General features: G+C 33.3%; 4 protein-coding genes across 8 annotated transcripts; all 4 read right to left on the minus strand.

Moving 5' to 3' along the window:
* Window positions 1–1,918: 1,918 nt before the first annotated feature.
* On the minus strand, window positions 1,919–5,271 carry LOC123887260 (flavonoid 3'-monooxygenase CYP75B137-like). Of its 2 annotated transcripts, XM_045936544.1 has the most exons (3): window positions 4,100–5,152; window positions 2,430–3,057; window positions 1,919–2,373 (listed from the first exon to the last, which is right to left on the minus strand). In XM_045936544.1, exons 1-2 carry the CDS (start codon window positions 5,048–5,050, stop codon window positions 2,437–2,439), a joined length of 1,572 nt encoding a protein of 523 aa, XP_045792500.1. In that variant the 5' UTR covers window positions 5,051–5,152; the 3' UTR covers window positions 1,919–2,373; window positions 2,430–2,436. The 2 variants fall into 2 exon arrangements, with proteins under 2 accessions (XP_045792500.1, XP_045792499.1); XM_045936543.1 differs by having other exon boundaries at window positions 1,919–3,057; window positions 4,100–5,271.
* Window positions 5,272–7,603: 2,332 nt separating this feature from the next.
* On the minus strand, window positions 7,604–11,289 carry LOC123887262. The gene is made up of 2 exons (XM_045936545.1): window positions 11,090–11,289; window positions 7,604–8,319 (listed from the first exon to the last, which is right to left on the minus strand). Exon 2 carries the CDS (start codon window positions 8,287–8,289, stop codon window positions 7,786–7,788), a length of 504 nt encoding a protein of 167 aa, XP_045792501.1. The 5' UTR covers window positions 8,290–8,319; window positions 11,090–11,289; the 3' UTR covers window positions 7,604–7,785.
* Window positions 11,290–14,595: 3,306 nt separating this feature from the next.
* Window positions 14,596–17,157, minus strand: LOC123887264. Of its 4 annotated transcripts, none has more exons than XM_045936549.1 (4): window positions 16,923–17,157; window positions 16,609–16,724; window positions 15,663–16,163; window positions 14,596–15,313 (listed from the first exon to the last, which is right to left on the minus strand). In XM_045936549.1, the coding sequence occupies exons 1-3, from the start codon at window positions 17,040–17,042 to the stop codon at window positions 15,674–15,676; spliced, it is 726 nt and encodes a 241-aa protein (XP_045792505.1). In that variant the 5' UTR covers window positions 17,043–17,157; the 3' UTR covers window positions 14,596–15,313; window positions 15,663–15,673. The 4 variants fall into 4 exon arrangements, with proteins under 4 accessions (XP_045792505.1, XP_045792504.1, XP_045792503.1 ...); XM_045936548.1 differs by having other exon boundaries at window positions 14,596–15,317; XM_045936547.1 differs by having other exon boundaries at window positions 14,596–15,404.
* A 3,050-nt stretch (window positions 17,158–20,207) lies between these two features.
* Window positions 20,208–22,046, minus strand: LOC123887263 (MYB-like transcription factor ODO1). Its single transcript, XM_045936546.1, has 2 exons — window positions 21,698–22,046; window positions 20,208–21,120 (listed from the first exon to the last, which is right to left on the minus strand). The coding sequence occupies exons 1-2, from the start codon at window positions 21,958–21,960 to the stop codon at window positions 20,562–20,564; spliced, it is 822 nt and encodes a 273-aa protein (XP_045792502.1). The 5' UTR covers window positions 21,961–22,046; the 3' UTR covers window positions 20,208–20,561.
* Window positions 22,047–22,552: the final 506 nt, after the last annotated feature.

A 22,552-nucleotide genomic window follows, 5' to 3' on the forward strand; every position in this document is an offset into this window, starting at 1 on the left:
ATGCTATTTCAAGTAGCATTTGAGCTTATAGCTTATAGCTTTTTACACTTTATTCCATTTTTACCCTTTAATTTAATAACTACCCACTCTAAAAAATAAACTACCCACTATCAATTATGTAATTTTATATTTAATAACCACTTTAAAAGCTAATTTTACCAAACACTTTAATTTCAATAAGCTAGCTTTTCAGCTATCAGCTATAAGCTAGCTTTTCAGCTATCAGCTAGCTTATCAGCTATCAGCTAGCTTATAACTTATTTTTACCAAACAGACCCTATAAGCTCAAATGCTACTTGAAATAGCATCTGAAAAAAAGCTATAAGCTAGTACAAAAAGCTTGTTACCAAACACCTCTAATTTTTTGAAACAAGCTTATAAGCTCATATAATAAGCTATAAGCTAGCTTATTTGTGTTACCAAACAGAGCCTATCTTAAGAAGAAATTATAGTTCAATAAACAATTTTTTATTTTTATTTTAATACTTAATATCCAGCCCTGGGACCGACCAATCCAAGAGGACCAATTCCACCGTCCACTTGTGGGAGCCCATTTAAAGCCAGAGTTTTTTTTTTTTCTTTCTCTAGACTTAGGCTATGTTTGGATTGATGGAAAGTGGTGGAATGGAATGGAATGGGGTGAAATGAAGTTAGATTCCGTTGTTTGGTTTTGTAAAAGATTAATGGAATGGAATGGAGTGTGATGGAACTCTTTCCATCCAATACCACTCATTTATCCAATTTTTCATTCCACCCAATTTGGGGTGTATCCAATGGAATGGAACACATTAATTATACAACTACTGTTTTATCCCTAATTTTTTATTTCATGAACTGGTCTCATGCCTTTCTTCACTGTTAACATTCTTTCCTCGTTTTCTATTGATTCTTCTTCTTCTTCTATTTTGCTTCTCTCTTGTGATCTTCTGCAACTCTTCATCGGTGTGCTTCTCTTCTCTTTGCAACTCTCTACTAATCCAATCATGTTTTTCTCTTGGATTTAGTCACTTGAAAATTGAAACACAAAAATCATAGTAAAAAGAAGAAAAACCAGTTTAAATGTAGCAATTTAATTACTAACCCATAATTTATTCAATTCCAATAAAGTTCATATTCCATATTGGTTTGTATGTTTGCAATACCTTATGCCTCTGGTTTCTATGTTTGCAATGTCTTATGCCTCTGTTAATAATTTTTCGACCTCTTTAATATATTGGTTTGGGTGTATTGGATTCAACATATTAATGTTTTTTAAACAAAGGGTAAATTTGGGAAAAAAGTTATATTTTATTTCGTTCCGTCCATTTTCCAAACAATGGAATGAGAAATTAGTTCTACTCCATCATAAAATATCCAAACAATGGAATGAAATATTTATTCCATTCCATTCCGCTCCATTCCACTCCGCTCTATTCCGCTCCGCTCCATTCCATTATATTCCATCAATCCAAACATAGCCTTAGTTCAATAACAATTTTTAATTTCTAACTCTTTCTCTTGATCCCTTAACAACGGAAAAAATAAATAAAAAAATTATTTAGGGAAACAATTATTTTTGCCTTTAAACATGTGTCAATTTAGGGTTTTCAATTTGGGGAATACTTCACCTAAGGTTAAGGCTAAGAAGAAGATTCTTCCTATGCCAAGAAATGGTGATGTTAAGTTTACTCATGCTAATATTAATTTGGCTTATAGAGATATTGGTTATAGACCTACCATTACTCTTCGTTACCCTTAGGCTCATAAGATCTTAATTTGATTACTATTAAAAAAAAAAGTACTCTATTAGCTAGTAAGACATAGACAAAAACCTCAAGTAACCATCATTATGGTATTATAGGTAATGTTTTTAGCTTTTTGCAGACTTCAAGCCATTTGGAATAAATACTTTTATTGAAAACATTTGGAAGACAATGAATACGCTTAGAAAAATACGTGATGCATAAATAGCAAATGATTATACTATTTACTAACATTGAGTGGTGAATCCAGCTCCCCTTGATCACTATATGATAGCTGGTTTCTAAGGTGGAAAACTTTTCATATGATCTACAATGATCACAGATGCTTGAAAATCGTTCAAACCTTTTACAACGACCAATAATGCTCTCCGTTCAGTAAAAGTTCATTATATTACCCGTCCTCACAATTGAGGCCATGCACAATCAGTGTCGCCAGTTCAACTAAAAACATAGGAAAATCATATGCAAGTATCTCGAAACTCGATTTATATTTGGTTTCAATCAACACCGGCCAAGTTACTATCTCATCCATAAGGACATAATGACTTGAACTTTTACTCAAAGATTGCGATGTCAATCATCATCCAATATATGATCGATTTTCAAACATCAAATATTGTAGAATATAGACAACATTTTCCCACTGTACTAATTGCCTATATGACAATATAAACATTGAGTATAGTATTCAATTCTATTTATAAAGCTCTGAATTGGAAAGTCGCGGCGTGGGTATGGCAAGCAAAGGTGTCTTCTTTTTAAGAACAATACCAAATTTCTCTGATACCTCCAACTTTTCTCCTTGTGGTATAGTCCATTCAAACAAGTGCACAAGGGTAGCTATAAAGTACAAAACAGTCCTCTCAGCCATTGCTATTCCGGCACAAATCCTTCTCCCAGAACCAAATGGAAAATAATTGAAGTCATTTCCACTGTAATCCCATTTACCATCCAAGAACCTTGTAGGATCAAATTCTAGTGGGTTCTCCCAAATGGAAGGGTCTCTATGAATAGCCCAAACGTTCACAAACACACGAGATCCCTTTGGAATTGTGTAGCCTCCAACATTGGTGGTTTCACTTGGACAATGAGGGACTAAAAGTGGAAGTGCTGGGTGCAAACGAAGTGTTTCTTTCATCACTGCATGTAAGTAAGGTAACTTATGAGTGTGAGACTCTTCTACCAAGTTATCTTTTCCAACCACAGCTTCTAACTCCTCTTGAACTTTCTTCATTACTTCTGGGTTGTTCATCATTTCTGCCAATGCAAACTCAATTGTGTTGGAGGATGTGTCTGATCCACCCACAACCATGTCCTGTTTATATTAACATTTTGTTTAGTATAACCATGATTTTAAAAAAGTTTAATTGCACTTTCTTGCACCATACACAAACGTGCTTTTTACTATTAAATTAATAAATCTCATCTTATCTTATTTGATCTAATGGTGGAAATTATGGTGGAAACTAAAAACTAACTTGTGCATGACACAAGATTTTCCTCAATCGCTTGTGCACCATAGAATTAGCCTATGTTTGATCGTCGTTCAATTTCTAATTGAAATTAAAACACTAATATGTTACATGTGAGCATGACCTTGGCGCCTTAAGACCAACCAAGTCATGCTTACACGAGACACATCAACATTTTAATAAGAAATTGAACGTCAATATGATTGAAGAATCAAAATGCACAATTCTAATGCCTAAAAGACCCAATTGAAGCATTGAAATAAAGGACTAAAATTACACAATTGTAATATTCAGATGACCTAATTTGCACAATTAGAACACAAGCACTAAAATTAGTCGTTCCTAATACATGAAGAACTCGATGTATGCAATTAGAACTTGGTGTAGACCAAAATCACATAATAAAAGAGTGTAATTATGCATGTGTTTGATGTGCTAAAAAATATAAGGGACTAAACAGCACAACTTCAGTTGTATTATGTTTGATTTGAAAATCATTCTTGGGATTGGACACAAAATGAGATTCTTGTCCCTCACTGAAGCACTAGACAACTTTTTATCCTCTGCACACGTTGTCTAAAATATCAAAATAACCTTTTGTCCACCAAACATCTTATAAAATAAAATTTGATCAACACCTTAAACTTTGTCCTTTGTTGTTTTGTCTTATACCGTCATATTCTACTCTGTCGATTACTTATATTTTGGAGATCAAACAAACCTAACTATTTGATTGCTCCAATCAAATTTTATTTTGGCTCTAAATTTCATCTAACCAAAATGATCAACTTAAATGGAACTTAATAATTTTCTTTTTAAAAAAAACCTACATCAAAGTTCTTTTAATCAAATTATATGGCAAAAATGTGGATGAAAATAGCATACCATGAGTAGAGCCTTAACATGGGTGCTTGTGAATGGTGTCTTAGAATCACCCTCATCCTTCAAATTCAACAAAAACTGCAAAAAATCCTTACTTTCATTTTCTTTCCCCTCCCCTTCTTTCTTCACACGTTCACCAATCATTTTTTCAAATATCCTATCAAAACGTGGAGCTAACTTATTCATCTCTTTCACCACACCTTGTAAATCAAATCGGGCCAACCCGGGAAAAAAGTCCGACAAATTCGGTTTCCCCAAAAGATGTACAATTCCCGCCACCGTCTCCCTGAACTCCACCCCTATACTTACCCTCTCTTCCCCTTCCACCGCCGCACCCCACATCATGGTAGTAATCACATTCAAAACCGTCAGAAAAACTTCCTCCCCAATATTCACCGTCGACCCGACCCGATTATAAATAGACCCGACCGCTTTTCGAACTTCACCGCGCCGGAGCTCGTAAACGGAGTCAAGAGTCGTGTTGCTAAGCATCTTGAGGACACAGACTTTTCTCAGCATCCTCCATTCTGGTCCATACGGGCTCCATACTATATCCGTGCCGCCGTATGTGGCGGCTCTACCGGCGGCGGGGACATCACGGTTGGCGAAAACGGTGTCGTGGTCTTTTAACACCTCACGCGCCGTCGTAGGTGAAGTTAACACGATTCCGAGTTTGCTACCGAGCCAGAGTTTGAAAATTGGACCGTGGGCTTGGGCCAGGCTTGCGAAGTAAGTGTGAAGTTCTGGGTCGAGAGATAGGAGGTTACCGAAGAAAGGAAGGCCCGGTGGGCCTGGTGGAAGTTTCTGGGCTTTGGATTTGATGAAGAAGAGGTAAAAATACCAAGTTACTGTGGTAATTATTAAGAATGGTACGATGAGTGTTGTTGTGATGTCACCACTGAACCAATCTTTTATGTAGGTGTTTTGGAACAAAAAATTTGTGAGTGAAGACATGATTGTTTGTTATTGGTGTTTTGCTATTATTGGGTTTAGGGATTGATGATAAAGGAAAGAGTTGAAAATATGTTATGCTATGAGAGGTTAAGGACATGTATGTATAAAATGAGAAGAGAGACAGCGATGTAATGGGAATATGCAAAAACGACAAATATGTGTTTTGCAAGAACTGTAGATGGATGAGATAAAAGCCACCGTAAATGGAATCTACAAGAAATGATACCCCCAATCAAATTAATGTCCTTTAACTTGAAAATTGGTTGTGTAAAACAAATACTTGAAAATTGGTCGGAATTGACTTCCGAAATAAATTAGCAGTCTAGTCCGGTGAGTCAGATGCTGATTTTGAAAATAAAATAAAATTTAAAACTGGTTAATTTGGTCTTTAGTTTATGTAAGTTAATATAATTTAGTTTTTAATTTTAAAATCGGTTAATTTTTGGTAAAAAAAAATCGGTTAATTTAGTCTCAATTTATTTAAATGACACAATTTGGTACGATTATGTATTTTTAAATAAATCACAATTTTGATTTGGAAAATGCTAGACAGTGCTTTCGGGACACTAGTTAAACATATTAATATATGAAAGTTTTCCCTCGAAACTTATGTATTTAACATATTAAAAACATAAAAAGTCATCTTTTGAGTATTAACTTTATCTTTTGAGTATTTATCTTTTTTTAGTATTAACATTATCAATTTTACTTATTAATTTTATTTGACAACTTTAATAAAAGAGAAATAATATTTGTATGACCATTTGAGACAACTCTCATGCTCTAAAAAATTGTTAAATATTAGTTTTAGACATATGACACTACTCTTAACGAAATTATTGATTGTGCAACTCATGTTTCTTTCAAGTTCCGGCAGTTTTTCTATCATAAGATTCCCTCGTTGGTTCATGTGGACGTAACACGCAGTGATCATAGATATTTTTAAATACAGCCGGCAAACGTTTGTACCTTGTGGTCCGGTTTTTATTGTTGCATATGAATAAATAGTGATTGACCAAAACAAGTTTCTGTTTTTTTGTGACTTTTGTTTTGTTGTGATGATAAATAAATAACAGTTGAGTCTAGTGATTATCGATCCAAAAGACTAAAGTACGATTATGTCCTCGCAACACACAAAAAGTTCTCCTTTGATTAAATAACTACGTTTAATTACTTCATACATTCATTCTGGTTAAACATTTTATTACCCTCCTAAAACACTCACTTATCAGCAACACCATCCGACATCATAACATACTAGCTCAGGTTGTCGTCATAAATTTGTTCCAAATCAACATGCAATTTAGGACAAGAGAAAATTCGAAATGGTTTAAAAGATAAAGATGGTGGTAGCAAGGGTGATGGCAATACAAAAAAAATTGAACGGAGGAACTTTTCTCACCCCAAAATCACAGGAAAAACATACATTGATTCTTTTTCCTAAAAAGTAAATTTATAAAGCAATACTAATATATATATATATATAAATCCTAGATAGTTGTCCAATTGTCTATCTAAACCCTAATCCACAAACCAATCAAAACTTTTCATTTAGCCACATCACTTACATCCATTTAATGTGTGGTACTAATAATTATAATTATAATTATAATTGTTTTTGGTTATTATCCATTTTAATTTTATTATTTTGTGTATTTTATTGTTTTTTGTTCAAAATAGTTAATGTTTTTGCTAATAATCTTTTGTCCATTCTTTGTGTATATAAGGAGTTGGTCGATTGTTAGGACTATTTCCTAATGTTAGTAAAAAAAAAAAATTACTAATGGTTGGTATGTCCGGCATGATTTTTATCATATTCGATTTTGAGAATGAATTAAGTTGGTTTATCTTTGCTCCAATGAAATTCAAATTAATATAAATGACAAATTCGATAATGAAGTAGTTTATCCAACTCAGAATCATGCATTATTCAACGCCAATTGTTTTTCATGGTCAATTATATGTTGTCATTTTCAAAGTTATTTTAAAGAATGAGTTAAAAATATTGTTAACCAATGTTAACGAAGAAAATACCAAAGTAACTTCAAATGTGATGTATAAATAAATAAGTTTTTTAAATGTATAAATACATATTTAACATCTATATCACAATTAGATAACTTTTATTGTTACTATTATTTTGATAATACCTATTATTTCAATTTTAAATTACGACTTATACAAATAATTTTTTGACATTATAATATAAAATAGAGTATAAGACCCGTGCATCGCACGGGTAAGCGTCTAGTTATTCATAAATTTTATATTATTATACTGTAAAAAAAAATTATATTATTATAAACTTTCTTAATATTCATAATTTGATTAATCAAGATAGAAGGTAGTAAAAAAGTAACTCATTTGTGAACAAGACTGCAAGAGCACTAAGAAATTCTTCACAACCTACAGCCTAATTGTCTCTGCAAACAAATAAAACAAGCTAAAAGTCTGCAATTCAACTTCAATTTGTAATCTCTCTATTTTTGGAACATAATTGAATTTCCTTTAGATCATGGTTTGAAAAATAAGTAGCTGGTGGACAACACAAAATAAGAGAATGTTCAAATTCCAAACAGACAATGTCACTTGCATTGAACTAGAAAACAGTTCAATGTTGAGACCGAAATGTTACACAAAAATGGGCAGCAAGAAAATATTTGTCAGGATGTAGTTTACAAGTTTATTTGCATTTCATTCATATGAATTTCTTTGTAACGACTTCTCAGTATAACTTATTTGCCACCTAAAGGACCAAGCCTACGTAAGCAATCTGCAAAATTGTTAACAAAACCAGCACACTTCAAAGGGTCCTTGATATGTTCCTTGTAACATGCTACCGAAGCAAGCCTCTCAGCCATGCAACGCTCAGGCTTTGGCTCTGGAAGCTTATACTCTTTCTCATGCAGATCATTTGCCTTTTGGGTTACTTCCTGCAACAACTGCTCCTCTTGCTTTTGCAATCTTTCCAAAACCTTCTCGCTTTCCTGAAGCACAGACCGAATGCCTTCTAACTCTGCCTGGGAAGGGTGTACAGGCAATGTAGCAGGTACAAACAAAGGGGGCTGCACTGGCCATACTGGAGAAGGTGCAATCTCGGCTTCTACTGCTGCCTGCTGGGGCTTTTCAGTCTCTCTTGCCACCTTACGCTTGACCCTTCTAGTTTTCTTCTTTACTACCGGATCATCAACAAGCTTATTAACAAGGTCATTGCTAATCTGAATAGTAAATTCACCCATAATGCTAGAAAATTATCAATATGGTAACTCCTGCACAATTTATCAGAAATAAGTGATAATGCTAGAAAAAGAATGGTACTAGACAGTAGAAAAAATACTATAATTATAATAGGGTTTGTATACCTATACTTTTGTGGCTTTTTGTTTATGGGTAGCATTTTGTATTAGGTTTACGACAATTAAGTGTCTAATTTGTAAGACCCAAGAACTCTTGATGAGCTAGGGTTAGTAATGAGAGTAGGGCATAGCATTTTGGGAGTTGTTTTCTTGCAATTAGATTTCAGGTGAATTGTGTCAAGGATGTTAAAGTTAATAATTGTAATTTAGTATCCCTCAGACATGTATGTTACAGGTCCTGTTCTTTGAAAGGTCTTAGCCTATAATATAAAAGCTAAAGCTTAACTTTTATGTGGCAGATCCTTCACATGATTACTGAAGCCAGAATCTCATCAAGAGGAACTTCCACTTTCCTGGTTTTTACACAGGAACCAGCCAGTGGCTGTGTTTGATTATTTTTTTCTTTCAAACCTTCTCTAGATTTTAGACTCTTTGCTTTACATATAAGGCAAAGATTATCTTTACACTCTGTAAATTAGTAATCAATTCCTCCACTGAAGTTCCTAAATAAAGAGGAGAAAATTGAAAGTAACAAAATCTCGCCACTATGTTCACAGAGTTAACCCTGGAACTGGAAAGGGCAATACAGTATGCAGAGCGACCCATCACTTCAGATCCAGTAAGTTCCTCTCGTCCCTCACAAAATACTTAAAAGAGGTGGTGTCTTATTGTCTGAACTCTGGATTGAAATAGAGTACTTAAATCAACATAAGAATTGAACTAGCTCTAACCTTTTTTTGGAAAAGCAAATTCACTAAAACAAGACACAAGAAGTGCAACAGTATAATTAGCTTAACAAAAGAGAGCCAACTCATATATATTACAAAACATATAAAATTGCTGAAAACCAGAAATTTCAGCAAGATAGGAAAACCAGAAGAAATAATCCTAGCCAAACATGTTTTATGAAATTCTTGTCTGAACCTACTCGCAAGACAACTCATCCTCACATGAAAAGCAAAACTTCTCACTAATTTCTGCTCCAGCCTTTCCAATCCTGACCATACTCCTAATCATTAACATCTCCCATCCTCCCATTTTATATCTTTGGGAAACTAAACCTTCATTAAAACAAGTTTACCAAGCCTAAACACAAAACAACCTTCTACAATCAGTCCAGTTCTGCACCTAATACCTCCACTCAATGCATCAATTATACTGAAAAGTTGTCCAACTGTAATCAGTACACACAACCACCACGCCAACAAACTTTCAGCATTCAAAAACGCTTCCAATCTATATAAATCAAGCCATACCAAATCACACAATGGGATGGCCTCCCACTGGGAGAAGGAGTAGGGGAATCCTTTTATTTTAAACTTCAACCAATTTCAAGTAAGCATCTTGACATCTTCCACTATGTTTACAATTTTTACTTGGAAACAACCTCTCATTCCTCGATTTCCATATCAATCAATCAAACACACGCACACACACCACAAATCTTTGTTAGTGTGCCCTTCCCACCACCCCCATCCCGATCCGCACAGCCACCCACTCACACAATAAACCAGTAATTTGATACATATTTGCCTGTTGATTGGAGTGCAGAACAGCACAAATCCCCATCCATCATAACAGTCCTCTCCATAATTCCAAAAAACATAGGACGTCCAAAGAAGAAATGTCACGCCGATTCTTCCGATTCACAACCACCAATGCACTTAACCGTGTCGCTACCTTAATGCCACTATTCAATTATCCCTTGAACTAGCTATAAACTGTATTTAGTGTGCTTACAATTTTGTTTAAAATCACTTAAAACACTAACCATTGTATATTATATTTGTCAATTTGTTTTCTTCTAATTTTCACATTGTTATAGTAAGTTGAGACATTCAATGTGAGAAATTTGGAAACTTCTGTTGACCTTGGAAAATGGTTTCCATTTTCATTTCCTGTTTTTACATTTAATTACAAAACTTCCATGTTGTTTTCAAGGATTGTATGGGAAGCAAAGAAAACAAAATAGGAAATGAAAACATAAACGTCCATCGAAGTAAACAATCCCATAGATCCAACTACAAACTAGTAGCTTAAAACTAACTTGGGAACGAAAGTTTTTACAACATTTAAAAATCAAATAAAAACCGAATTCTAAAATTTGAAGTAATAAATTGATAATCATACACATACGATTCCAAAGCGATTCAATCTTGAATTTGCCACAACGACCTAGTTAAAACTAACCAAGTAATTTGGCTCAAGTCGTTAACGAGCTCCCCTAGGATGAATTGTTTGGGGAGAACCCGAGTTCGACTCCTGGGGGGAATAATTTTTGGCCAGACTTTACTTATCTTGGTCGAACTCTTGATTATCAGGTCCCTTCCCCTGATAGGGTTATTACTAAGAAAAAAAAACTAGTTCAAACTCAATCCCTTTTACTTGCTACACTACACCTAATTAAGCATTCATATTGACAAATCTTATGTTATCAAACATAAAACACAATGAACAAAATGATACATTCTCAAAAGTACATCTATAAAAGTATAATGAATTATCCTATGTTATCAGTAGCGGCGGTTTGGCGCAAAATCGCAGAGCTGAGTGAAGCTCTGCCGCAACGTAATTCGATCTTCGCGGCCGCAAATCGCGCGGTGGAATCGCATCGTCGCGCGCCTTACATGGCAGCACCGGGAGAGGGAAAGGAAAATCTGAAAAGGAAGGAAAGAAGGAAAACCTGATGGAGTTTGTTTCTTCTTGCTACGAGAACGAACTTCGGCGTTGTTGAGATCAGTGCGATTCGAACTTGTATCTGATACAAGGGCAAAGCAACCACGCCTGCATTTTCTTCTTCGATTTCACTTTGCTACTGAATCTTCTTGTTTTAGGGTTTTTTTTTTATTGTTAAAATGTGATTATTTTTTTGTCAATTCCATCTATTTTTTTTATTTTTTTTTATATTTTTAATTCTAGAGGTGAGAAATTACAAATTTAGACGTATAAATTAAATTTTCTTTTTGAAAAAATTAAATTAGTCAACCTAAATTGGACGTATAAACTAATTAAATGTCTCTACATTTTTTTTAAATCCAAAAAAATATATATTAATCACTAAACGATCAATGTAGAAGGTAAGAATTTTAATTATATCAATGATTTTTTCATCGATATACTCATGATGCCAAAAATTGACATTTTTTTAAATTTTCATATTTATCTGAAAGATAGAAGTAGTTTGACGGCGAGGAAGAACTTGAAGAAGGAAGAAGTACTATTGGCGAAGTAACTTCCTCCTATCTTTGTATGTATGAGGTGTACCCGATAAAGATACAAAGCAGCTGAAATCAGAATAAGTGCAAGCTAACCAAATGACATAAGGTATTATTATAGGGAAATGTCAGACGTTACAAAACCAAATTAGAAGAAACACAAAAATTATACTATTATTATTTTGTTATTACTTTTTTACCCATTATTTATCTTCTTTAGTACCGCCACTACCCCTGTCTTTATGCTTCTCCAACTATCGTGCAATTTCGTCTATGACCACGTTGTACTACATAGCATCACTGATTATTATATTAACATTAATTTCGACCTATATATTCTTATGAAAATTCACTTTTAATCCAGATATCAACTCAAAAAGCATGAGAGAAACTTTTATCGATCAAATGTTGGATCAAGATTTTTATCCTATTATCTTTGCATTTCATCAACAAACCATAAATGAGATATTCTAAACTTCTTCTCTCATCCCACCTTAAACCCACAAAACAAATTATTAGATATTGTGAGTCGCTCAACATAGAGTTCAAACGTTCAACTGTTATTCAAAATGATGTTTTCTCTTTAGGCCTCCATGCAATGTTTTAAAAACCGGACCGGACCGGCCGGTCGAACCGGTCCGGCCGGGAACCGTTAATGTCGCCGGTTCGGTCAAGCAGCAGGACCGGTTCTGCAACTAAACCATTGAAACCCGCAATGAACCGGCCGGTTCGACGGTTGAACCGCGAACCAGTGAAACCCGCCCGTGAACCAGACCTGAACCGAACCGGTTTGAGTTTAAATAAATAACACAAAAAATACCAAATGTTGCTAGGAAGTGTTGAACACATGACCTTTCCATACTTAAACCTCAACTTTACCATCAAGCCAAATATATTTATATGATAAATCTTTGCTAAATTAGTATATATTTTTAAAAAACTGATCTTTTTTATACTGTGTATAATAATACTATTAATTTTCTACCAAAAATAAATAAATAATACTACTAATTATCCTGAGACTATTATTTTTTTAAAAAACTGACGCCATTTGACCTTTGTATATCATTCTTTCTTCTTTTCTTATTTATTTTTTTTTTTAAAAAAAATCATTCTTTTTTTTTTTTAATTAATCCTTGTCTCCATTTTCTTTTAACCATCCTTTGCATGTCATGTTTCATATTGTTAATTTTTTTTCACAGTTATTGTATATTTCATTTCTATCTATATACATTAAAAAATATGATGTACATTAGAATCAAAATAAAAAATTGTAATGAGAAGCTTTTGTATTTTATTTTAATTAAATGAATATTTGTTAAAAAAATTTAAAGATTTTTTTAATTAAATTTTATAGCAATAAAATTTAAGTCATAATTTTTTTTTATATAGGCCGGGTCAATAGTTGTGCGGTCCGACCAGTAACCCACTGGTCCGACCAGTGACCCAGTGAACCAATGCTTCAACCGGGTCGATCACCGGTCCGGGTTTTAAAACTATGCCTCCATGGTTCTTTTTTCCCCTTGAAATTTACTTTTTTGCTCTTCAATAAAAACTTCGGTTGCTACGAACCGAATTTGTTTTCCTTGAAAAAAAAATTAGGTTTCTATTAACCGAATTTTTCCTGAATTTGAACTAGAAAAAACTTTGGCTTTTACGAACCGAAATTTTTAGCAAGGGTAAAATTGAAATATTTGGGAGTATAAAAGATACATGAGAGGCCTAGAGAGAAAACATCGTTCAAAATGGAAAAGGCAACAACGAGTCCTCTTGACGAAGACCACACGACCCATTGAAAACTCATTTGTTTGACTACCATTCACTAACACTATTAAGACATTATTTGGTTTGCGACGTGTTTTAGTGGGTGAGCACTTTTGATTTGCAATATCTTCCAACGTGTACCGCAAGAAAACTCATGGCTACATATAAACCTATAATAAGTATTAAATATTTTACATACATGCAATGTACTAGCTAATAACCACAATTATTATCTATTCTTTGAGGTAAATGACAAGGAGCAAATGAGAAAATTTTATGCCAGCTCAAGAGAGTAACCAACCATACTTGTAGTGCACAACACTTCAGTAGAAGAGATGCCACAACCGTTGATAACAAGTGGAACGATTACAATCCTTTTAGGTGTTATTAGGCCATGGGTTAAGTGTGCTATCTAATCGTGTTGTTTTCTTCTTGGAGTGTTATCATTTGCATTATTGAGCATGACTAATGAATGGGGACATATTTTCTCCTTTAATCTATCATGATTAAGAAATTCCTTGAATCGCAATTCGTTGTTAACTGAGTGGAAACACTGCTTTGAAAAAAGTTTATGTTAATTGCCAAAAAATGATGATAAAGTGAATAAACATAAGTTAAAGTGTTAAACCTTAATAAGTGTCCATTTATTAATAAAAAGGTGTCCTTTCATTATTTGTTAAGGGTTCACTGAGTTACGTTTTATTGATAGTTAACCTCTTATATCTCACGCGATTAAACAAAAGAGTGTCCAATACAGAAGATTAAAATACTAACTAAAATTCTATGAAAAATAATGATAAAAACGATAAAGAAAATTAAAGATTTGAGTGTCATTTAACAAACTTAAGAGAAATGAATGTAACTTCTCTCAGAAACAAGAGTGGTTCACATTTATCTCTTGTCATGTTAAATCTCAAATTTTCATTCAATATGTTGAATGAGTGTGTATATAAAAAAACATGAAGAGATTGAATGGTAAAAATTTAAAACATGAGATGACCCTCATGTTCTTTTCAAAATGAAGGTGTATTCTATTTAAGCATTTAACCTATGTCTTTTTCCCATCCATGTTTTTTCTTTTTATTGTTCTTTGGCAGTAAACTTCATTCAATAACTAAAGAAAATATGAGCACAATTTGATTGACTGTCTACATGCTATCCATATCTACTGTTACAGAAAATGGGAAATGAAAAGAATACAGCAGAATAATAATCACATAAGATTTTACCATTATTTTCAAAGTAAACACACCTTTGTACAATAGGTGTTAGAACCTTCAAATATGACTTTGACATTTCACGTTTGTTTTGTCACTAGCGTACGCATAAATTTAGAGCGCTATTGGAAGAAAGAATATGAACTATGTAGCATTTTCAATGACTTTTGGTTTGCTATCTTTTTTTATTCGGTTTGCGGAACCTCATAAGAGGAAAAGTTCACCTGTACATTCTATAAAGAGTGGAGTGATGGTTGGGGAGGGGGAGTTAAGGAGGTTGAGGGTTCTATCCTCACCTACAACATAAGTCTAACATAGTAACATATACTAACATTTGCCACACATAAAAGAGTGTTAAAAAACTCACTTAAATTTGTGCTCATGATATTTGACCTCTAACCCTGATCTTTAAGGCATATATCCCTTCACCACCAGATGTACTTATTTGTATACTAATGGTTATCTTTCTTCATCCCTATAGTTTGCAGTGTACTTTACTCCATCTCGTTGAAACAGTAAACCCGAAATCATGAAAAACTAAATAATTGGCAGTCAAATAGCCAAACACAAGTATCCTCCAAAAAGGAATAACTCTCATGTCATTTTCAGTATTCTCTGCTATAGGTGTAGTGTCCCATTCCCAATCTGCTTCTACCAATGGTGTCTAATCCAAGCATAGGCTATTCATTAGAGACTTTGAGACTGCATATACTATCTAGCAAAAGGGAATATTCTCCATAAGAATTTTAAGCTGTGATAACCTTGAATTCTCCTTTGAAACATAACCTGTTTATTTCAACCTCTTTGTACCAAAAAAATAAAATGATGATAAATATATAGAAAACCATAAATATTTATGGACAAGGGCTTCCATTGGTTAATAGCTTTTAGCAGAATTCATTGTGAAAATTCTGCATCTATTTCATAAACAATTGGGATGAGTTCCTACAAAAATTATAGATAATTGTTGACCTCGTGCGCATCAGAAAAAAATAATGTATCCTATGTTATATTGGGATGTAAAGAGACACCCAAAACAGAAGAAAAAAAAATAAATCACCTTGCAATTCATCAACCAAAACCAGGCGGTAAATCGGGGTCATCATCATCATCACTACAATCAGCTAATGGATTCTGTTCCGCGTCTTTTGAAAATCCAGGAGGTGCATTGTTATGATCATCTTTACCAAGTGTATCCTGTGACAGGTGGGAATCTTCCTTGCACTCCGCAGTGGATCCTTGCATATGAACCTGCGCTTTTCCTTTATCCTGATCCCCGTGATTGTTATTATTCACATGATTCGGTAAGAGAGTGAAACCTGGCGGCTCTTCAGGCTCATTTTCATGCAAAGTATCATCATTCTCAGTAGCTGAAGCCGTTTCACCATTACTCTGAACTGGCATTGCATCAGATGTTGATAACAGAACCTCATATTTCCTTTTGGGGTTTGCCAGTTTATCGTAGACCGATTGCACTGTTTCCGTGATTTCACCTTTCATGCCATCATCTGATCTTATTATTTGCCATAAACTATCGGATATATGGCTCATTACATTCTCACTGAAAAAAATTAAAATAAAAGCAAAATTAAAAATACAGTTCCCACAAAAACAAAACTGCCTCAACTACTTCAAAAGAAGAGTAAATCTTCAATTCGGTCCCTGAACTATAAGTAGTCCATAAACTATTAGTAATAACAGCGAATGCAATTTAAGATAGTCGACAGTCTTTACAGCAAAAGAACCTAATCTTGTGAACTCTGATGTTAAGTTCATCAGGAGACAAGCAAATGAAGTTGCTCATAGGCTTGCCGGGGCGGCTACATCACTAGCTAGTTTCCACAATTTTATCGATATACCAACATGTATTTACGATGTTATTTTTAATGAAATGAGATAAGCATTTTACCTAAAAAAAACAACCGAGAATGCAATTTAAGAACATGAATAATGAAGAGGCAAAATGCAATTAACACACACAGTCACTTTGATGGGGAAAAACTTACCCAACCTCTTCATATATGACATCAGAAAGCTGTCTAGGTTTCATATTTTCCGATCCGGCGCGATTGAGCACCTCAGATTGCTTTACAATTGAGGTAATATGTTTTCTCAACTCTTCCTATCACCAATAATCAGAGTTATGCAATCTTATAATCATTACACGAATTCATGACATTGTTACTAAAACTAACAAAATAGTGAAATAAGCAATAATATTATTATGAAACTAATTGCGAGTATGATTAAGCAGGAATTTGAAATATGATATAAACCCTAAAGGGAAAAGAAAAGAGGAATTGGGGAATAGGGAATTTACATTGTCTTTGATCTTACGAATGATCTTCAAACGAAGTTTGTCGAAGTCACCGTCGTCTTTGAGTTTAGCGATAACATCTTCTTTAGCAACAGAAACTTCTCCTTCTCCGTTGCTTCCCATCACTCACTCACTCACAAAGCATTCGGCAGTTGTTTAGCTGAACCGTCGTGTTTCTACTTTCTTCTCCGTCAAACCCCTCTCCTTCAATTAGTTTGTTGAACAAAAATATAATTAAATCTCAAGTAATCCCTATGTAACGAATTTATTGTATTTTCACAATCAAATCTCACATCAAATAAAATAAGTTGCATGTAACAACTATTTTTTCTGTTAAAAAAAAAAAGTAAAAACTATTTTTATTCGTTATAAAAGAATAAAAGAGAAAGTAAATTAAATGTAATTTTTATTTAATTTTATAAAAATAAGTAAATTTTAATTAAAAAAGATAAATGTTTGTTTTCCCTTTATAATTTAGGACAAGTATTTTGGGACATTAACTTTATCATTAATTTTTTTTTTTGTTGAAAATTCGATATTCGGCGCTAACACTTTATCATTTTAAAAGAAAAACTTTATCGTTAATTTACTTTTTTAATATGTTTAACAAGTGTACCAAAGAGCGTTGTTTTTTTTACTAACAATATTCATTCATTCAAATTTATAGGGAATACATCAATCGAAATCATTACAAATTCAATTTTGCCAAAAACTAATAAGGATGATTGTGCAAACAGACTTACAACATCCAAGTTAATATCATAATCCTACAATTGAGATGAGAAACTTAAAATGTCCGGAAAATCATATATTCGAATATGCAACGTTGATGATGTTAAAATTATTGAATCTGCATTGAGTTTGGATCGAAACAAACCTGTAAATTTGAACAAAAAAACAAACATCGTATCAAGACGGGACAAACATCGTACTAAGACGGGATTGAAACAACACCAGATGAAAAAAATCACAAAGGAGAAATCCCGAATAAAATCTAAAAAGTATGTGGATATCACTTATTTAAATAAAAAGAAATAAAAAATAATCAAGAGGAGTGATTTCGAATCAAGAGTAAGGAGCACTGTTTATGCAACTATATACTCCCTCCGTCCCGAAGTATAAGAAAAAAAAAATTCACACTTATTAAGAAACTCTAAATTTTACCAAAACAATTGAGTTTCCTAAATTACCCTTGTCAAAATGAAAATCAAACCAAAGCGTCATAGTAAATGTTACTCCTCGTTAATTGAAAAAATAAGCTTTCTTAGTGTTGGAAGCTAAAAAGTCATATTGAAAGAAGCTAACTACCCAAGAGTTTATTGGGAAATTAAATAATACTCCCTCCATTCCAAATTGTAAGTCACTTTGGGAAAAAATTTGTACCAAATTATAAGTCACTTTACATTACCAGTGAAACATTTATTGCTACTTTACCTATTATATCCTTAACTATTTATTACTCTCTCTTCTTTTAATTCTATGCCATTAATGAATGACAATTTTGTAAACTAAATCATAATTTCTCTTTTCCATACAACATTAATTACATTTGTTAATTTGTGTAATTTGTCCAAAGTGACTTACATTTTGAAACAGATGAAGTAGTGAATTATGACTAAGGGTAATTTTGTGACTTTAGGATTAAAAAAAGTTGTTTTTTGCTTATATTTTGGGACATCAAAAAGAGATTTTTTTTTTTGCTTATATTATTTGACGGAGGGAGTATTTCTTTTTTGAAATAATGGAGTTGGTTGGAAGGATTTTTGTGCAATGGCTTGTCATTGTATTTGAATGTGACGCAATAGAGAAATTCATGATGATAATTTTCATAGATCAATTGATATGTTGCAACAGGTTTTGAAGATTACAAATGATTATTACATATCTAAGAGTGCATATAATTGTGTTGTGGAAAGAACAATGATGTTTCAGAATGTGGGTTGGAAGCCTCTAGAGGAGGAGTGAAGCTTAACATCGATTGTGCTTGCAAAGATGGAGGAATGCGAGGTGTGGAGGTATTCTTCGACGGAGTGATGGTTAGTGGCTTGGTATGTTGTTTCCGGTGAGATTCTTACTGGATTCTTTTCGTTGTTAATCTCTGCCCTCAATTGCTTTTTATTGGTTGACCAAGTTGTAGAAAAAAAAGTGTATGGTCAAAATTTCTTGGAAAGAAAATTAATGGGAGAGTATCTATTCTCGTTGACTCGGTTGTTGTTGCTTAGGTAATTAAATCAGGTACTTCAAGAAGCCTTATGGGGCATACTTTGTTGTAGAGCATAAGACGCTTATTGAGTTTGAATTGAGATGTTTCGGTGGCTCATGCTTACCGGGAGTTAAATCGTTGTGCGAACACACTTGCAAATTTGGGTTGCTCTTCGGATAAAAATATTTTGTTTTTTAATTTGTGTCCTAGCCAACTTAGGCACTTATTGTTAGATGATGTAATGATAAATACTACCCCTAAGTTAATTTCAGTGTAATATTTTCCTTTTTCAGGCTCTGGCCTTCTTTATTATAAAAAAAATAAAAATAATGTGATGGTCAAATAGTAATTCTCGTAAATGTGTATAGAAGATTATGCCGCAAAGGTATGTTGATGGAAAAACTTTTGCTTGTGAGAAAATATTTCATATAAATAGATGAACTCACTACTGAAGTAAAATTGTTGGTTGTCGAATAAGAAATCGCGCATTTGATGAAAATTGCGAGTGTTAAACAACATTTAGAAATTTCACTTTAAAAGTTAATAAGTAGAGTGTACAGGGGTCAGATCCCTACTCTTGCACAAATAGTACGATGTCTCTACCAACTGAATTAAATTCACGGGGACTAAATGAAAGAATCTATAAATTCAATTACTTAATATTTTTGATAAAAAAAAAGTTGTGAGCAAATCACTTATAGTTATATACATGGTTACTCATATTTTCACAAAAAAAAAAGTATGAGATAACTTTCTCACATAGTTTCTGAGAAGAAAATGATGACGAGGTAGAACTAACAAAAGGTTCGGAGTGTGGGAGACACAACAAAAGGGGCATAGCCCCACAGCAAAGGGAAAAGAGAAATGTTGTGCACATGAAAAACAATACCTATGGCACCACTTAAGCTCGAACGAGTTGAGTTAAGCGTTAAAGCAGTCGAAGGTTCAAAGTTCAAGTCCTGACAAATGTAAAAAAAATTAATATAACAATTAACATACTAACAATTTGTCATTAAAAAAAAAACTTATGCACCATTGTGTCTTTGCTTCATTATGTAAAAATATTTTTCTCATGCAACAAGAGATTACAGCAGAATAAATAATCACATAAGATTTTATCATTATTTCCAAATTAAACATCTTTGTACAATATACAGATGTTAGAACCCTCTAATATTACTTTTGACATTTCACCTTTGTTTTGTCACTAGAGCACACATAAAATTACACCAATTAGAATCAAGTATATTAACTATGTAGCATTTTCATGATTTTTGGTTTGCCATAAATTTTTTTTTTTTTTATTTGGTTCACTTAGAACCTCATAAGAAGAAAGATTCATCTTCCACCTTCCAAGAAACATTACTAACTAAATAAAACTCAACACAATGAGCTTCAATTTGAGCTCATGGTAAATATACTTTACTTATTTATATATACTAATGTTTAATATTTTCCTTCATGTCTATAGTTTGCATACTTGATTCTATCTCATTGAAGCAATTAAATCCAAAATCCTGAATACCAAAGTCTTGACAATCCAATAGCCAAGAACAATTATCCTCCCAAGAAGGCACAAAATTCATCTCAATTTTGGTATTCTCTATTTCTGTTATAGGTGTAGTGTCCATTTCCCAAAGTGCTTCAACCAATGGTGTTTCATCCAACCATAGACTATTCATTAGAGAATCATCACTGCAAATGCTATCTAGCAAAAGGGATTCTTCTCCAGAAGAATTTTCAGTTGGGGATGAGCTTGAATTCTCATCTGAGTTGACAATTCCATCAATTTCCTTCTCTTCATGGTTTTTGTCTGGTTGTGACAAATTCTCTGCAGGGGATGATGAACTATCATTGGATGAGGCTTGTTTATTCAAAGGCTCATGAGTAATGGGATCAATTCCCATTTTAATGAGTTTTTTCTTGATGTGTGTGTTCCAATGATTTTTAATCTCATTATCTGTTCTCCCGGGTAACCTGGAAGCAATCTTCGACCACCTGAGATAACAATCAACCATATATCAAAATCCACTATCGTCTTAAGAGACTAGTTTTTATAGTTATGCGTGAAAGATACATGATTTACACATAAAAAATAGAAAGAAAAAAAATGAATGGTACTATTACTATGTTGAAATTTACAAAGAAAGCAAATACTCAATTGCTTACACCTCAAGAAAACCTTGTTTAAGACAAATGCACCACCAACTTTTAACATCAATAATAATCTAGACATGTTCATGATTTTCTTCTTAAAAGATAATAAGAGAAATGATTTTTTGAGATATGAGTTTTGGTGTCAAATACAATATATTTAATTTCCAGGGTGTACTTTTTCATTTTCTGAGTCAAAAGTCTAGTAGTGAAATCACATACGAAATATAAAGAGGGGTATTGCAAGTTCAAATTCGCGCCTCAACATATCAATGTCCCCACAACGTTTTACGGCTGCACTTTTGGAACTGTACAAGGTAGTAAAGAAAAAAGAGAGATAAAGATAAATACATGTAGTACTATTATATACGATGACTGTATTTTGACGTTCAGATAACACAACTGAAAGTAAATAAATAACCTGTTGCCAAGACGGGCATGAAGATCAATAACAAGCTGCTCCTCTACCTCAGTAAGAAGACCTCTCTTCAAATCAGGACGAAGATAATTAGTCCAACGAAGACGACAACTCTTACCACAACGCCTAAGTCCAGCAAGTTTAGGCACGGCACGCCAACAACATTGTCCATTGGTAAGAATGAAATTGATGAGTTTCTTGTCTTCTTCAGCTGTCCATGGACCTTTCTTCACACCAAGTTTGTCACAACAAGGTTGTCTTCCCATAACTCACAACACAACTAATGTAACAAGTCTTTCAAACTAATGCAAAAGTAAAAGTCTCACCAACACTGTCTTTATATATAGCTTCTATAATCTTAATTAATTGTAAGAAATAAAAATGTGCATAATTAAAAAATATTATAAAGTAGTATTTTTTAGAGACAATGAGAAACAGGAGAAGGTTGGAGGGGTCCACTATGGGTTGTGAAAGGTATGTGGGAGCTAATATAGGGTATTCTGGTGTTTCCTAGCTGCGTAAAATATGTGATACTGAAAGATGTGTGACCCAATAGGAAGGATTGGTGTAAGGTTATTTATTTTTGTAAAGTAAAAAAGAAATAATAATGCGTAAAATGATTATGCTTTTTAATATTTTTTCCATTAAATGTACACTGCCATGATTTCACTCTTACTCAATCATTGCGTCATCACTACGTATTGTGTGTCCTTCATGATACGGTGAAGGCGATTGCTAGAACTCTATCTTTGTTCTTGATCAATAAGGTTAACCGGTAGATTTGATGAAACTACTAGTAGTATAATAGCCGTTTGATGCTCCAAGATAACTGATCCTATGCTTGTCAATCTTCTCTTA

Source organism: Trifolium pratense, linkage group LG5 (genome assembly GCF_020283565.1).
Source record: "Trifolium pratense cultivar HEN17-A07 linkage group LG5, ARS_RC_1.1, whole genome shotgun sequence".
Lineage (NCBI taxonomy): Eukaryota > Viridiplantae > Streptophyta > Magnoliopsida > Fabales > Fabaceae > Trifolium > Trifolium pratense.

Excerpts from the sequence above, each read along its gene's own strand:
- LOC123887260 (XM_045936543.1), bottom strand. The coding sequence starts at position 5,050 with ATGTCTTCACTCACAAATTTTTTGTTCCAAAACACCTACATAAAAGAT. Across the intron at positions 3,058-4,099 it reads ATGTTAAGGCTCTACTCATG|GACATGGTTGTGGGTGGATC; the intron begins GTATGCTATTTT and ends TAATATAAACAG.
- LOC123887262 (XM_045936545.1), bottom strand. The coding sequence starts at position 8,289 with ATGGGTGAATTTACTATTCAGATTAGCAATGACCTTGTTAATAAGCTT.
- LOC123887264 (XM_045936549.1), bottom strand. The coding sequence starts at position 17,042 with ATGGGAAGCAACGGAGAAGGAGAAGTTTCTGTTGCTAAAGAAGATGTT. Across the intron at positions 16,725-16,922 it reads TTCGTAAGATCAAAGACAAT|GAAGAGTTGAGAAAACATAT; the intron begins GTAAATTCCCTA and ends TATTGGTGATAG. Across the intron at positions 16,164-16,608 it reads GTCATATATGAAGAGGTTGG|TGAGAATGTAATGAGCCATA; the intron begins GTAAGTTTTTCC and ends AATTTTTTTCAG.
- LOC123887263 (XM_045936546.1), bottom strand. The coding sequence starts at position 21,960 with ATGGGAAGACAACCTTGTTGTGACAAACTTGGTGTGAAGAAAGGTCCA. Across the intron at positions 21,121-21,697 it reads CATGCCCGTCTTGGCAACAG|GTGGTCGAAGATTGCTTCCA; the intron begins GTTATTTATTTA and ends TTGTTATCTCAG.